Source organism: Cinclus cinclus, chromosome 16 (assembly GCF_963662255.1).
Source record: "Cinclus cinclus chromosome 16, bCinCin1.1, whole genome shotgun sequence".
In the NCBI taxonomy this organism is placed as follows: Eukaryota; Metazoa; Chordata; class Aves; order Passeriformes; family Cinclidae; genus Cinclus; species Cinclus cinclus.
In genome coordinates, this window is record NC_085061.1 from 5,604,445 (window position 1) to 5,621,512 (window position 17,068).

The following is a 17,068-nucleotide window of genomic DNA, read 5'->3' on the forward strand; positions in this document are numbered from 1 at the left end:
AAATAGAAGAGATGGGCATCATCAGCCTTGTTAGGTTAACGAAAGGCAGGGAGGAGGGGACTGCAAGGGAGACATGAACCTGTGAGGTGATGCTGGGGGAGCAGAACTTTGGGGGCCAGGCCTGTGTTCAGCTCCCTGGGTCATCCCTATGGTCTGGGGGGCTTTGCCCCATTTGGGGAGCCCAGTATGGAGCTGGGGGGTTGAGCTTTGTCTGCAGTTCTGCTGACAGGCACCATCAAAGACTGTCCCAGCTCACTCCCAGCAGGCACATCCCTTTTCTAGAATTGGTGGTTGACTTTTTCCCTCAATAATTAAATTTTTTTTTTGGTTGATTTTTCTTTTCCTATCAAAAAAAAAAAAGAAAAAAAAAAAGAAAAAGCTGCTTGAAGTGACGTTTCAGCACGGTGTTGAGCACTGTAATTCCTGCAGTCACGGCAGGGGGGCTGGGACCTGCACACTAGGTGCTGGATTTTTCCCCAAAAATGAGATTTCTGGCATGCCCTGAAGGCCCAGCCCCAGCCACGGACCTGCCCGACGTGTTTCTTAGGTTGGTTGTGTATCTGAGAGCATCTCATCGGCTGTGTGCATTCGTTCTGTCACTGGTAAGACAACTGTGGTACTAAATGTCATTTGAACCAATAAATTATTATTATGTCAGAGCTGTGGCTGTGTGGTGCTGGGACAGGGGAGGGAGGTGGGGTTAAAAAGCAGCAAATGGAAACAAGGAGGTGCTGGTGCTGGTGGAGGGATGTGGGACATCCTCAAAACCATCTGCCCCACCCTGGCACACAGTGTGTATCATTTGATATATTATTTGGGTATATGTGTGTGTTATAGTGCATATTCTGTGTATTTTCTCTGTAATGCTTCTTTATGTGTGCACACACATACCCAAAGGAGAGCTGGCTCTTGGGAATAGAGAAATAAGCCTTAGGAAGGGGTTGTTGGGTATTCACAGACAACTATAAACTGCACAGTGGATAGAGTAATACATAAAAGGTGTGTGTATGTACGAGGTGTTCATATGCACACATTCATGTATAGATGTAGCACTCACACATACTCAATTTACAAATATATAAGCTAAATGTATTTCACACGCCTGTATATGTATGGAGACATTTTTATACTTTTGTTTTCTAAAATATGTAATTATATATTATATACACATGTGCATGCTTTGTATAATTTATAAACATAAATTTAAGGTGAATATATTGCATATAAACATATCTGCATGTACATGTGTATGCACAACTATACTTATATATTTATTTAAAGTATTTATAAGTGTATGTACCCATACACTGTCACTCAGAATTACTTACCAACCCAGGCATGGCAGAAGCAGGGAGAGGACAGACTGGGCTCCTTGTTTGTGTTTATAGGTAGCTGTAAAAAGTGTTTGGTGTGCATGTATCATCAAGAACAATATAATATTATAAATGACATGGCATACAAGTATATAATTATTATCTATACAAAAGGCTGTTTATATATATAGTGCTTGTATATACATGTATTTTAAATTCTTGGGTATATATTTTATACACACACATGCACGTGTTCTGTATATACTGTTGCAATTATTGAATATACATTTTTATATCCACTTGTGGGTGTTCCAGCCCTGGAGCACTGCCCTCCTTCAGGGCTGGGGTTTTGGGGTCAGGGCACATGCAGGGCTCACAGTAGGGGCTGCTGGAGCCTGCACACAGAGCTGAGGAAAACAACCTCACACTGGGTCATAATACAGGACACAGGAGGGACCATGGGCTGGATGCCTGTGAACACCTTTCAGTGCCTGAGAGGCACATTCCTGGCAGCCAGAAGCAATGAAATGATGTGGTTCTAAACCTCTACTGCCATCCCAGATCATTTATTGAATGTCTACAGCACCATCCTCGAGAGGGAGCTCTTCCCTTAACCTGCTGCACAGCAAAGCAAGCTCCATCTGCTCCAGATAGTCGAATACCCCAAAAGAATTACACCTTTACTGCACAGAGGTGAAGCTGCAGCACTGAGGGCTGGATGACCCACAGTCAAGTGCAGAGTGAAAAAAACAGCAAGGAATGTAAAGCTCTGCTTGAGAAACTCTTAGAAAGCAACATTATCACACATCCTGGTATAAAGTGTTTATTTGAGACTTCACAATTAACACAAAGTCTTCCTGTCAATGCCTTTTTTTCCCATACAGTCAATAAATTTGTATTAATACCTCCCCCATGCATGATTGCTGTTTATTAATCTAAGCCTTTTTATTTTCATCGTGAAAAAATAAAGCATTTCCCCACTCTCTCACCTGTTTCCTGTACCAGACTTACAGAGGAGATGGAGAATGGCTATGCCTACTGCTGGGGGTGAAGTTACTCCATTATTTATTGATTTATTCTTTTTTTTAACAGAAAGTGTTAAATGAATCAATCACCCAAGAAAAATAAATATATCATAAAGAACCAGAAGCTCTGCAGTATCCCTTTTCTTGCCCTCCAGCCCAGGTCAAACACATCCTCTGCCCACGGCAAACCGCTCCACGCACAGCAACGCTGCCGCCTGCACGTACAGCTGGGAACTTACACTGGCAAAGTCTCTTCCAAAGTAGAGCCACAAGCCACAGGAGCCATTTTAGATGCCAAATTTTTATACCTAGGCAAGAGAGATCCACCTGGAAGCCAATTACCTGCTTTCCACTGCTGGGCTTTTAGCCAAGAGCTATTCAACCTTGTGCTTTTCAGGAAGTATCAGCTAAACACACTCATGGGCTCAGCCAGAGCCTGGCCTTGGGAGAGGGACAGGCAGTATGAAGGGTGTGCATGTTACTCGTGGCAGTGGAAGCAAGTTCTTGTATCAATGTCTCTTGGATGTGCATCTCAAATTATGCTGCTTGGCTCGTCTCACAGTACTTTTGGCACCAGCCTCACCAATCAATTATTCAATTGCTCCCCCTGCCTTTGGAGATCTTCCTTGGAAGAGGGCAGAGGGCAAGGAGGTTTTCTCATAACAGAGATGGTATTGGGTAGGCCATGAAGGACAAGCCCCATGTTTATGTTTTATTGAAAGACTGTGCAAAAGGGAATACTGCATCAGAAACTGCAGACTATGTTTAATCAGTCCCCAGCTGCTGGATCGGAAACCCACTAACAACCGCTCCGATTGGTTCGTTTGGCTACTTTTTGTTGGTTTCTTTTTTTTTTTTACATAAATAATATAGACTGACAGTATAAACATTTCAGCAACCATTTCTAAAAGACCAGAGGAGCCCTTTTAGGAGCCAAGAAACAACTGCAGGATTCAAATTCCAAGTGTCTTTGGAGTCATCAAATCATCAGATTTACATAGCACCCAATGACAACAACATTCAGTCGAGCTCGATAGGACTGCTGTCTTCCTGACCATCTTCTGTGTCATCATCTTCCCCAGTTCCCATCAGACTGTTTAAAAGATTTCCTATAATAAAATACAGAACAGTCAAAAGCATTAGTTTTACATTCTCATCTCAAAAACTTTTCACTGATTTTCCATTCTGCTACAGTACAGATTTCTGTAACAAAAAAACCCCAAGAGTTTTGAAGTGGAAGAGTCTCACCATGATTAGTAATCCCACTCTGAGTTCCATTATGAATATTGATTTGGGAAGCTGTACACTCTTAGCTGTACATTGATACTGTTCCTTCTCTAAGAATACACTGGAAAAACCTGAAGTCACATATTTATGTGCTACAGTTGCACCCTCCAGAGGGAAAAACCCCCAACCAAAAAAGGAAAAAAACACCTCCAGCAGTGAAACTCTCAAAAAGCAGTCACAGTCTGCATCATGCTGTAAAAAAACTTGTCTGAAACTCAGAGGCATCAATTTAAAGGTCCCTGAATTGTTGAAAAGCAAATTAGGGATGGTAAAAACATGATGTTCATGTTTTCCATCAAACTTTCAGTATCAGTGAATTGATGTTTGTAGGTAAAGCTTCAAGTCACTTTACAAAGAAGCTTAATTTTCAGGGAAAACATTAATTTTATTCACATTTTATTCAAGAGCCAGGAAATGAGGGCTGAATTTCTCTATTCCATTTCAGTCCTTGTAGAAGGGCAGTATTAATTTCAGAACTTCCTCTTTGAACACATTCACGTTGCATCAACACTGATTAGATCTCTACCAAAGTCCCATACTTAAAAGAAAAAAACAGTCACTGAACTCTGAGGAAATTCAGCTTTAACGCCAGTAAGATGCTTCTTTACATTAGGAAGCTATACCATAATGTCAGAAATTAAGCACAGGAATCTTTTTAGTGCTTCTCCCCTTCTCAGTGAAGAAAAGTGTACAAGCTCCCCCAAACTACTTTCACATGCAACCCATTCATCTTGTATTCTATAGCAGGGGTTGTTCCTACAGGCTATGAAAAGAATTATAAATTCCCTAGAACAGATTATCTGTTTCCAGCACAGGTGTTTCATCCAGGTCACTGATCAAAGCCTGGAGGTAGCTACATGCAGAGCTTACCTAGCAATCCCCCATAGGACGAGGTCTGCTTGGGCGGAACGCCGAAGAAAAGCTGTCCTATTCTATCTAGGTACTGTAGGGACACAAGGTGAAAAAAAAGTCATTTATTTCATTTACAGCTGGAAATGCTAGGGGCAGAAGTCACCCACACAAGGTAAATCACAAGCTCTTATCTACAAAGCTGCAGACAATCAGCCATTATTTCACTAATTCAGTGAGTTTCAGTGAGAAACAATCCTGTTCATGAATAACTCACCTCATTATACATGGGGTCTCTTTTCAGCGAAGGTTGATACTGTTCACACAATACTGTAAATACTGTTAATTTTCCTCTAGAAAGGAAACAACCAAAAATGTAATCTCAGTTAACAACCGAAAGGGAAACCAAGAACGACATGACAGAAATCAGACTGTACCCATCAACTGCCAACAAGAGAAACCAGATGAAGTTTAGCAGTGGTTGCACAAAAGGTGGACCCTTCTCTATTGAAGGATGTTTCTGTGTGTATGTCGTAAAAACAACTGATGCGCTCGTCTTGTTTTTCAAGCAGAGAAATCTGAAAAAGGAAAGAGAATGGGGCAAGTTAAAAACAAAGGGCAGAGAAATGGTTTCACCACAGAAAGAGGGAAGCCAAAATCTACTTCAATTGTGCATAGAGGCCATCTCTGGATTGAACTGATGGCAAAACAACAGGTGGAGATGGACATCTTTAGGGATGGTTTGGCCATCAGCTGAGGAAGGGGAAGAACGCTACCAGAACACACTTTGGAACAGGCAGGTTGGGAGGAAAAACAGACATTAAATACTAATAGAATGAGTTTAACCAGGATCTAAGCAGATTGTGCAGGATGGTTACTAAAAGGGAGCGTCAATTTTCAAAATGTGGAATGACTGGCTACCCTGTAAGTCACATTAACATGATATTGCATCTACAGGTCCAGGATTTACTATTCTGAGTTAAAAACTGAATTAAAGACTCATTCATCCCCAAACACATCTCTTTTTAGTATGTATCTGTCAGTATTTGTTGACTCTGTCATTCTATTCCACCTCAACATAATGTGGCATCAGGACCACTAATAGCTTGACACACATTTGACAATGCCTAAAAGTCTCATAATAAAGCTGTACTTTGAGCTCCCACGCCATTTGTTGCCAACAGATCAATCCCCCAAACAGATCAAATCCTTGTTCAGGTCCAGTTAATTTAACTGGCAATCTCTGCAAGTCCCATTGGCCTAACAGGCCTTTATCTGGGACAAATGCTGTCAGCAAGCACTAGGAAGGCTGCACAAGCCATCTCATTTTTGATGGCAGGCTGGCCTCTAATTCTGCACCCTCACATGTGCAAGGGCTTGGGGCTGTTTTCCCTCATTGCTAGCAAGGAAGTGCAATTATTTTCATTAGAGAATAAAATACCATCTAAGAGGATCTAACACAGTATTTGATATACAGGCCAGTAAAGGATGCAGTAGAAGTGCTGTATGAACACTGTAAAAATAATCTTTTAACTTCTCCACAGAATTTCTTCCCATAAAATTGTTTGAGTCCTGCACAGATTGGATTTCCATAAAGGATTTGCTATTGCTCAAAATCACAGCAATCTACAGCAACCAGCTATGGAAAGCAGGACAAATCTGACATGACAGCTCATTGCTGCCAAAAGAGAGACAAACTTGCTCTCACCTCCTCCCTCTCCCCCAACACCTACTCTCTCCCTGACTCCCTGCCACACAGTCCTGTCTCCACCTCCTCCTCAGACTCCTCCATGAGCTGCTTTCCCTGCCTGAAGAAAGCCATCAGCTGATTAAACACAGTAAAATTGGCTCTGTCAAACTTCATTCTACATGAGCTCTGCAAAAGCACACAATAGCTTGCATTCCCACCTCCTACAAAATAAATGCCTAAAATGAGAGCCAGCAGCAACTCTGTCAAGGCAAGAGCAACCAAGCTGCTGCTCACAGACCAGGCTGACCAGGACAAGTTGCCTCCTAGGACTGGAGTGACAGCAAGTTCTGTGCTAAATACAGGGCATGCTTGAATCCAGTATTTGTAAGAACATACAGATAAGCCCTAACTAGACATAAAGTGGTGTTAATAAAGCCAAGAATTGTGCTTTCAGGGTTAAACAGATTACATTCATTCTTCAGGCAATTAACATAATTTCAGGTTTTGACCTAAATACATTATTTTACTTTTTTTCTCCCCAGTCTAACGAATTTAACACATCATTTTTCAGACGGTTTTCTCCTGTTGTTGTTCTGGCCAGTTTCACAGTTTCTTTTGCAAAGGCTGAGTGGTTAAATTAGACTAGTATGTGGTCCCACACATAATGTCATCTCAGCAAAATGCTTCAAAAGAAGTTTAACACCTACTGTAGTACTGCCTGAGCTACAAACATGTCCACCTCACTGCGGTATCCTCGGGACGACGAGTATTCCACCAGCATATTTGCACAGCCCTCTCCATCTGTCGAGTGCAAGAAGTGATACCGAGATTCACTATAGTTTTGCTCTAGAAAAAGAAAAAGGAAAAGGCTTTTAAGAAATCAGCTCAGCGTATCTGAACATAAAAACAAATTTATTAGGTTTGTACTTTATTAGCTGGTAAAAGAACAAGAGTTATGGGTGTGGTATATAAACAAGACAGCTAGTAAAAAGTCTGTAAGTTACAGACAACTTATAAAGGCAGATAATAATAAATTTTACCCTAAGTACATTTGAACAACTGCTATTAAATACAGTTTACTCAATTACAGCTACTGCTGGCTTGAACTTTGATCATATCAGTCTATCTAAGTGAATGCTGACATCTGATGTGCTATCACCAGTGTTTAGGACAGGAATCAAAGAAAATTCCGTATTAGATTGTGTGCACCAAGAAGTCAAACAGCACCTTCAGCACCCTTCTTTCATTTCCTATTTTTAGCTTAGCCCACTGTTGCTACCAAAACTAAAGTCACTCCCATATGCTGAACAGAGCAGCAATTATACAGGAAAAATGGTGTAAGAAATGATTTGTTAGAACCTGAAATAAAGGATTGTGCAAAATCACTGCAATGACAAAACTGGATAGCTGCTGATCTTTTGAATTTGAAAGCTTTGTTTTAAAAATCTGAGCCTTTTGCGACGAAACTCAAAAAGCTACAGATTAAGAAAATGTAGGCACCTTGCTCTTCAAGAGAACAGTGAGCAGGCTGCTACAAAATGGGGACTTTTGCTTTCAGAATGCAACTGTTTCTTCTCCTAACTGCAGCAGCCTTTAACTTGAATGCTGTGAGAAAAAAATCCTCCCTTTCTGGCTGGCAGCAGCCATCAGATGAACCTAAATCCCAGAGAGCAGCTAGGGAATTGCCTATGGCACACAGAGAGGCTGCAGCATTGACCATTATTGGGTCAGGGTTGTTGCATGAAACCACTGTCATGACTTGGCAGCTACTGAAAAACATAAACAATCATCTTGCACAGTTATCCATGAGAAACCACGGAGAAATGGCATGTATTCAACTGTTCTCAATCACCTTTGTTATGTTTTGAACACAAGACTGTAAATACTGGCAATCATCCACAAGTAAAATAATTATTTAGAGCATTTTGTGTTTCTCTTACATCCCATCTCAAGTGATAAAATGGCTCATAAATCAAAGGCAACAGCCTTCATTTTGAAATAACCCTGCTGGCCAACTTCTCAAAAGGTACTTAATTACAGTCCAAAGACTGTTTTGATGCCAGGTGATGTATTTCAATCTTTATCATGTTTACCCAGGATTTAAAAACAAAAAAACTTGCCAACAGAGCATCTTTGCTACCCGGAAATTTTCCTCCTAATGGCAAAATCAAATTACCCCAATGTCTGAAGGATCAACCTGCCTTTTACAGAGAGCCTTACAGCAACTGTGTTTTGGAACTTGCACTAATATAGAGCTACAGACCCATTTTTTCTCCTGTAAAATTAAGAGGACATTAATACAAAAATCAGGCAATAGCAGAACATTTCCACCTCAGCATCCTTAGATTATTCCCAAAACAGATCTCATGTGACACCTCACTTTCAACATTTTCTAAGGAAAACACAGAAAATCCAGTTTTTTCTTACCTTTCCACAGGGTAATAGCTAGTAACTGGTGTAGTTTTGGATGTCCAAGTTTTCCTGATCCCCCACTGGACCATTTTAGTGCTCTGGATACGAAAGCCACTCTTTCAGGAGAATTTGGATCCATTAAACTAAACAATTTAGCCAAGTTTTCTAGAAGCAATAAGATTGAAAAACACTTAGAAGAAAAATAAGATGACTACTGCTTCTAATACATCTCTTAAGATCCATCTTTAGGACAGGAAGCAGCGTAGCTCCAAGCATGCCCACAAAGTCATCAGGAACCCATAATTCTCTAACAAAGTTTCCCCTCATCCATTCCTATGGGGAAGGTGACCCTTTGCCATGTTGGGAATGCATCCAAGAGGACTGCAGCTTTCAAGACTGTTAACAAGTTACTGTGAAGGGAAAGCACAACTAAATGCCACCAAACCAAGAGCAGAGGTCACCTCACCTAAAAGGTCTTCTGCTACTTTTGCATCCGACTTCTCCAAAGACTCCAAAACCAGCATGGACAGATCAGCAGCACTGTTTTGCTATAAAACAGAAACATACTGGCAGTGATGAATGTATCAGGGCATAAAAAAGAAACATCAACCAGAATTTTGGCAGCAGCAGGTTTAATGCTTTTATCAACATCTACAGCTAGGGCACAGTATCAAGTCTCAGCCTTCCTGATAAAAAAATTATAGTAATTTGATGGAAGCAAAGAGAAGGCTCCAGGAAAGCAGAACACAGGCATTGTTTGGATGCTCACAAACACTACTGCTGCGTGTTCCAGCTTGGCATAACCCTTCTTTGTGGAGAAAGGCTCAACAAAGAGATAAAAGAAAAGATTACAAAGACATTATCCCAAACATTTACCATTGAGAACTAACCATTCATCTCTCAAAATCGTGGGAGTAACAACCCCCTGCCGCCCAAGCCCTGCACACAAAACTAGTGACTTACCTGGTTATGACTGAAGAACAGTAAAGCCCCTGAATACATTAGTTCTCTTGCTTCTGCATGTTTTCCTTGTGACATATATCTGAAAAAAATACCAAAGCCATGATAAAAATTGCCGCTAAGTCAGTTGTGTATGCTTAAAGTTACTTATATTTAAAGGATTAAAAGACTGCTGAAATCTGAAACTGTCATTACAACAAGGGATTTATTTTTAAATCAGGTTAGTTTCAATAATGATGTAGTTTGAACTGCAAGTTGCAATCAGTTTTCTACACCAGACCTGATGGAATAAAACGAAGAATATAAGGACAAAAATGAAGAGTTACAAATACATTTGGGACTGGAACAAGAAAAGGGAATAAACCCAAGACTTCAACTGAGCAAAAGATGCCAATGTACTGAGCCTCCACCAAAGCCATCCCAGTGAAACAAATTTTGGAATACCTCCTGGAAAGCTCACTGACCTTTCCACTGGTCTAAGTCTCTCTGACCACTACAACTCTGCCAGGGGACATCAGTCTGTCCAAGTCCCCTGCTGAACCAAAGGAGCTCATCTCTCACAGCTTCAAGAGTGAGATAAGCACAGCCAGCAAGATTCACCATGCAACATTTTAAAAGAAACAAAATATAATGCTTCAAAACACACCTTCCACCTTTCTCACTTAAGAGTTCACCAAGAAATAAAGAACTAAAGAATTTTGCTCCCAGTGGCTACCTCAGGACATCCTACCACAGAGCTGTGACTGCAGCCTCCTGCACACCATCACTGTCAGTAACTACAGCTCTTGGAGTCACAGCTCTAGCTCATAAACACAGCATTTCCCATAAAAGCAGCTTAGGTGTGGCAGAGTTTCCAAATTCCATTTCTCTTAACTGCTACTCAAAATGTCTGTGCTTTCAGTGTCTGACTTGCTCATATCAGCAGAGGTAAGTGTCAGCTCTACCCTGCTGCTTTAGCACCTGAAGTTTGGTTTGTCCTCTGTGACACACCTGGCTGGGCTGTGCCTGTGTCACCCCTTTCTGTCCCCAGGGCTCAGGGCAGCCACTCAGCTGCTGAAGCCCTGGGGCTCCCCAAGCTGTACCAAAGCCCAAGACTGCTCATGGGGGAAACAGAGGGGTTGGTGGTTCTGGGAGTGAAGCACTCAGGGGGTGGTGGGACAGCAGGACAGAGTGGCCACTGGGGGGTCACACCAACCAAAGGGACAACCAGAGCATCCCAAACCTCTGCCCCAGGTTCCTGTCACGTCTTCCCTCTGGGGACAGGCCCTTCTGGTAACATCACACAGACAACAAACAAGGGAGGAGACACGCCTCCCACCCTGCTCATCAACTCTGAGAAACCCCAAGGTCTTTTATCCAAAACAGAACTGAAATAATGGGAGGCACGATGGGATGTTTGGGAATAATCTTCAACAACTTGGATTTGCAATCACCATAGTAAATTTGAGTCAAATGAATCTGTAGCTCCAACATTTTTACAGTTGGGCTCCCATCCAGGTTTGCTCCTAGGAGTTGGACTCAGCATGGATCCATTACCACAAATTCTACATCCAGTAGATTCACAATGCTACATGGAAGCCCCTAATCTAAAAATTATTGCAGAAGAAAATAAAAGATGCCAAAACAGTTTACAATATAAAATACATTTTAAAGTGCTGGGGTTTTTCAAAGAACTTTTCTGATAAAAGTTGTTTAATAAAAATAAATACTGATGACATTGCTCTAAATGGTATTTAAAACAAGATGAATCCTGGAACACATTATTTATACCAGAGAAATGACCTACATGTATCAGGGAAATAGAAATGGATGTAAAAAAGTTATTACACTTTGAAGAGTGACTCAGTTACCAAACCATGAGAAGAGTTCAGCCCAGCCAGCCCAGGGAGTAACAAACATCACCAGGTCAGGTGTGTCTGGGGGAGCTCAGGGTTAGGCAGGAAGAGCAATTTTCCACCTGCTCTGTGGATCATGGAGGGATAATAAGTCTGCAGGAGGCAGGCTTATGGTAATCTTTCCTCCTCCACTTCTTCCCCTCCTCCACCCTAAAATACATCTAAGTGCATGAAACTGAGTAAGGATTTCAAGTTTACCTTCTGACAGACGAGACAAATGTTTTACAGGCCTGTATGTTTAAAAGCACCAGCTAACCCTGCCACAGTTCCAGAGCTCAGGTCCTCCCAATAAGTACTAATGTGTCTGAAAAAATGCTGATTTTTATCACATTTTACAGAGGGTTGACAAGACTACCTAGCCATGCAAATGTCACCTTTTCATTTAACTGAACACATCCTTTCACCTGTATTTAAAATGGAAAAGGCAGGATCTTTGATTCCAAATTAATTCAGGGGGCTTGAGTATGTGAGTTAATACATCCAGAAGACTGGAGAAGAAGTGACCTCCTGAACCAAGACTTCTCACACCACATCACATAATCCCTACTATAAAATAGGCCAGGCTTTGTCTTAAATTTAGATTTATTCTCAAATACAATTTAAGTCTTAAGGCCTGGATGGTGCCTCGCTGATCCCATCAGAGGGGTTATGGAAGAACAAACTGATTTAATGTGATGGTGCTGGTACACAGGGCAGGGCAGGGCAGGGCAGGGCAGGCTTCTGATGTATGCTGGGAGCACCAGGAGGATTATGCACCAAGGACTTTCTTCCCTACTTGCTTCCATGACTGCTATTTTTCTGCGCTTACTCATAGGCCTGTTCTCATCCTAACAAGACACAGGACAGGGAGGGCGGTGTCAAGTTTGTGACCTCTGACTTCAGGAAAGACATTGAGATGCTGGAGCATGTCCAGAGAAGGGCAATGGAGCTGAGTTTGATGAGGAGCAGCTGAGAGAGCTGGGGGACGCAGCTTGGACCAAAGGAAGCTCAGGGGGACCCTTCCCTGTAGAACATCTGAAAGGAGGAGGGAGCCAGGTGCTCTTCTCCCTGGCAGCTGTGACAGGATGACAGGAAACGGCTTCAGCCGGAGGTTCATGCCTGACAATGGGAGAAACTTCTTCACAGAAGGGGTGGTCAAGCACTGGAACTGGGCCCAGCAGCCCAGGGAGGTGGTGGAGTCACACTCCCTAGAAGGGTTCAAGAAACAACCAGATGTAGCACTCCATTGTCCAGCTGACAGGTGATGAAAGCCAAAAGTTGGACCTGATGACATGAGCTCTTTTCCAACCTAACTGATTCTGTGAAGCCAAGTTTCCACCCTGTCCTCTCTCAGCAGAACCACAAGTAAACAAAGCTGGGACCCGGTGAGAAAGATCCTAGAACAAACACCTCCTTCTGTGATCCTGAAAGCAAAGGTCTACATGTCAAAATCTGATGAGAGAAAGGACGACCCCTGCAACTTGCAGCGGATGTGAAAAATGAAGCCTAAAAATGCTTTCAAATAAAAACAATTTCCTTATGACAAAAGAGGCAGTAGTAACATTTCTGAATAAATGCCCAGACCTGCTCTACTTAGTCACTGTCATGTACACAAGTACTATACCAAGAGGAATTTATCCCCAAAAGCTCCTCCGTACAGGGGATTCTGGCCGCGGTTGAGCGCTGCCCCTTTCGGACCGCGGCACCAGTGTGACCGTGCCGTGCAACAAAGTAGCCGCATGTCCCAGCTGTACAACAATCAGCCTTCAATCCCTGAAACCGTCACCGCGCAGCCACCCGACATTCACACTGAGCTGGCAGAGCACCGGCTGTGCAGGGCTCAGCTCCAGGATAGCTCCGGGACACGAGGCGAGCCCCGACCCGAGCGCCAGAGGACGCCCGGGGAGACACCCCGAGCCCATCCCGCTGGCCGGGGGCCTCGCTCGGCCTCCCCGGAACGTGGAGCCACCGAGAGGCTGTAGGGGACGCAGGCCCGAAACTGCGCTGTGTCGGTGACCTCTGGGCAGCGTGACGCAACACCCCCCGCGCGTCACTGGTCAGTGCCCGGCCGGCGGAGCACGGACCGGCCCGGGGTCGGGGTTGACCTCCAAAAGCCGGAGAGCAGCGGCTCCCCTGCCGCCCCGAACCGCAGAATGAGCTGGCGGGGCCGAGGGAGGTGACGCGGCCGGGCCGGGCCCAGCCTGGGGCCGCCGCTGTCCGGCCCGGCCCGGCCCGGGCCGGGCCCCGGCTTGGGCCGGCGCCGCGCCCCCGCCCCACCCCGCCCCCTCGCAGACCAATCAGGGAGCGAGACGCGGAGATGGACAGGCGGGGCGACCAATGGGAAGCGGACGTGGGCGCGGCGGGCGGCAGCGGGGGAGAGTGTGTGGGAAGGCTCTGGAAGGCCGGGCGGGGGAGGGGCGGCGCGGCGGGCCAGGTGCGGTCCTACCTGAAGAAGAGCGTCCGGTACATCTGGTGCGCCTCGTAGTAGTCGCCCTTCTCGACGCTGGCGCGCAGCTTGCCCTCCACGCGCTGCACGCCGCCGCGGTTCCTGCCGCCGCCGCCTTTCGCGGCTTCCTGCTCCGCCGCCATGATCGCCGCCGCCATCAGCGCGGAGGAGGGGAGGGGAGGCGGGGGCCGGGCGCATGCGCACGCAGCCCCGGCGCCCCGCTGCCCTCCTTCCGCCCGTTCGGACGGCAGCCCGCGAGGCTCAGCCCGCGCGGCTGCGCGCGGCGTCCCGAGCGGTACGGGGTCTGAAAACGGCGAGAGAGCAACCCCGGTACTCGAGCCGGGGCACGACCGGCCCTAGGGCCCACAGCAGCACAGGAAACTGCAGAATAATTTTAAAAAGTAATAAAAATCAAGGCAAGGTTGATGGAGCGCGGAGGACAGCTCTGGCTCAGGGATACAGGCACGACTGAGGCAGCAGGAGTGAAGCCAACCCCCCACCCTTCAACACAGCTGAACGTCAGACAGCGTTGACCCAGGTGTGCTTTTCCAAATCTCCACCTCTGATGTTTACCTACCAGCCACACACCGCTCCTGGCCCTGCCCCGTAAAGTCCTTGTGAAAGCCTGAGTGAAATCCCCCCAACCCTGCCCCAGCTTGGGGCAATTTTTGAAATCACAGGCTTAAGCAGCTGGTAAAAAAAAAAAAAAAAAAAAAAATCAGAAAAGAGGCTTTATTTCTTGTTTCAAGTATTACATGCACTTTCAAAAATTAAAACTCTTTATTTAAACATCTCAATAGCATCTTGTCAGTTTGGAGGCAGCAAAGAATAACAGACATTTTGAAAAGCATTTACAAAAATACATTGCACAAAGTCCTATCTTGCTTTTTTAAAAATAAGTTAGTGTTATTCAAAATATTCCCCCCCCCAGCTACCTAACTTCAATTTATACAGGATAATTCTAATTTTAAATATGTAACCTACAATATGAAAACACCTGTACATGTGTTCATCTACCACTCTGCGTAGGCCATAGGATCTGTCTCTAGGTTGAGTGAAAAACAGTTCTTCACATGGAGACTTTTTGCATTTCAAAAATTCGAGGACTGTTGTGCAACATACATAACTCAATTCAGAAAACCAGTCAGCAGGTCCATGTGGTAACAGTTCTGTGTAACTACAAAATGCACTAGAACAGTAAGATAAAAATTCTGCATACAAGTGGATTTCAGGAATCTTTTCCAAAAAGGATCTTCAAAGCAGCAAGGCTATGGGGGGTAATAAGCAGTTTCATCTCGTTCTAGGTGGAAATGTTTCCAAGAGCAACTCTACTCATCTGGTAGCCAACTAAGGCATGTGGGGAGGATCAGAAATGCCCGTGTTTGCACACAGCAGCGCTGAGCTCGAGTCCCTCTTGTCAATGTGACGCAGCGAGAATTACCTCAGGCTTATTTTCCACACACCAATTTCTCACAGTACATTTCTGGAGTATAACAATCAACCAGTCTAAGGAGATCTTGTCCCAAAGAGATCACTTTTGACAAACTAAGGTAGTGCAACTGCTGTATAGCAGTGTTTACTGAACAATTCAGCAGGCTTATCAGCTCTGAGCCAGTCAGTTAGTACATCAAGGTCGATTTGGCATTGACACTAAAAAAAGAACAAACTGGCCAAGTTGCCATGGTAAAAACCCTTAAAATAACTTCAGTTACTTAAAGTTATCCCTGACTTTTAGAGCAATTCGTGGCCACAAATTACAGTAAAGCATTCTCAGTCGCTGGTGTTTAAACTGGTTTTGGTTGTGTTAGCTTTCCCTGACAGTAGTATTTATTATATTCAACACGTAGCAAAGAAGCCCTTTTGGATCCACCAAAAAGGTAAAAACCAATTGTCAACTGAAGGACACCTTTAGCCACAGTAAGTGTTCAAAATGTACCACAGTTTTTTGGCTTGTGGTGCCAAGCTAGCAAAAGTATGCAGTTAAGTCCTGGATTAAAGAAGAACAGATTCCTAGTTGCAGAAAGTGTGGTTTATTCTTTTTAAAAAACCTATACATTCATTTGTAATAAAACGTGTCACCTGTTAGCCAACTGGGCTTTATGAACCAGAGCTGTTTGCATGCATTATTTCTTTCAGCATGGACACAGAAATATGAAGCGAACTGGCAAGTACAAGTTGAGCCTTAGAGCAAATAAAAATTGGGGTTTATACATTTCTGCTGACAGTCTTCTGCCTTTACCAGAGGATCAACAGTTCTGCAGTGTGCGCCTTGAATCCTCGTCCTTTACAGGTTCCAGTGTTGTAGGCTTCCCAGTATATACAGATTAGGAACAAAATGTACAAAGCAGCCACCCCAGCTGTAGTGTGAATTACTCGGCAGGTTTCCCGTGCACGCGGAACCGATAAAGGCAGGTGTACTCTGCATGGCCCCAGTTAGAGAAAATCCTCAGCTCCACTATTTGGAATGCATCTTCATTTTTCTCCTGGAGAAGAAAAAGAAGCAAACACAAAATCCAATGTCAGGGTTCTGGCATAAACAGCTGCAGCTGAAGCTTTCTTAGTTATTAAAGACTGTTGGTACTTGCAGGAACCTAAGTTATGCCTTGGGAATTTTCTGTTCCTTCGAACAGAATGTTCTGTTCCTTGCCTTACAATTATTTGTGAGTCTGAAGCAGCATGGAACAGACTCCTTCCCATGTTTAGCAACTTATCATTTGTGTCCACATAACAAACCTTCCTCCCCCTCCGATCTATTTTGGCCATAGGTTTTGAGGCAGAGGTAGGTAGATACTTTCTAACAGTGCCCAGATGAGAACAAGGCCTTTTCCCTTCACTGCTCACAAGTGTAGAAAATCAAAGTAACTTTCTCCTCCCAGATGAGAACAAGGCCTTTTCCCTTCACTGCTCACAAGTGTAGAAAATCAAAGTAACTTTCTCCTGACACTTTAAGTCTTATAATCCAGACTTACCATCACTGGAAACATCTGCAGTGGTTCTCCATCTTGATCATAGACATACTCTCCTAGAAGCTTGCCACTTTCTTGATATTCATCATCCAGAGCCTGTAACAATAGGATAAAGATTTTTGCTTCCATCATATTTCCAATCAAATCCAAATTAGAAGCATGCCTACACAGAGTATCGAGAGACACCTGAAGGTCTATCAAACCAGGTTCAGAATGTTTCCCATGTAATTTAAAGTTTAAGCACAG

General features: G+C 44.0%; 2 protein-coding genes across 6 annotated transcripts in view; both read right to left on the reverse strand.

Annotated features, from left to right (window-relative positions):
* Positions 1–2,120: 2,120 nt before the first annotated feature.
* On the reverse strand, positions 2,121–14,426 carry GET4 (guided entry of tail-anchored proteins factor 4). 4 transcript variants are annotated; one of them, XM_062503918.1, is made up of 9 exons: positions 13,857–14,426; positions 9,540–9,618; positions 9,043–9,124; positions 8,592–8,741; positions 6,872–6,965; positions 4,912–5,052; positions 4,752–4,827; positions 4,496–4,568; positions 2,121–3,447 (listed from the first exon to the last, which is right to left on the reverse strand). In XM_062503918.1, the coding sequence occupies exons 1-9, from the start codon at positions 14,012–14,014 to the stop codon at positions 3,359–3,361; spliced, it is 942 nt and encodes a 313-aa protein (XP_062359902.1). In that variant the 5' UTR covers positions 14,015–14,426; the 3' UTR covers positions 2,121–3,358. The 4 variants fall into 4 exon arrangements, with proteins under 4 accessions (XP_062359902.1, XP_062359900.1, XP_062359903.1 ...); XM_062503916.1 differs by having other exon boundaries at positions 6,872–7,010; XM_062503919.1 differs by lacking the exon at positions 13,857–14,426 and adding an exon at positions 13,069–13,298 and having other exon boundaries at positions 6,872–7,010.
* Positions 14,427–14,573: 147 nt separating this feature from the next.
* Positions 14,574–17,068, reverse strand: part of SUN1 (Sad1 and UNC84 domain containing 1) — a 33,474-nt gene continuing 30,979 nt past the window's right edge. For both annotated transcript variants that reach the window (XM_062503914.1, XM_062503915.1), the window contains 2 exons: positions 16,826–16,918; positions 14,574–16,339 (listed from right to left, as the gene is read on the reverse strand). In XM_062503914.1, coding sequence (XP_062359898.1) covers positions 16,226–16,339; positions 16,826–16,918 — 207 coding nt within the window. In that variant the 3' untranslated portion in view covers positions 14,574–16,225. The remainder of the gene's footprint in view (positions 16,340–16,825; positions 16,919–17,068) is intronic.

Bases quoted from the DNA above. Each gene is read 5' to 3' on its own strand.
- GET4 (XM_062503916.1), bottom strand. From the start codon at position 14,014: ATGGCGGCGGCGATCATGGCGGCGGAGCAGGAAGCCGCGAAAGGCGGC. The intron at 7,011-8,591 runs GTAAGAAAAAAC...TTCTTTTTCTAG, and splicing joins AGCTATTACCCTGTGGAAAG to AGCAAAACTATAGTGAATCT. The intron at 4,569-4,751 runs GTGAGTTATTCA...GTGTCCCTACAG, and splicing joins GAGACCCCATGTATAATGAG to TACCTAGATAGAATAGGACA.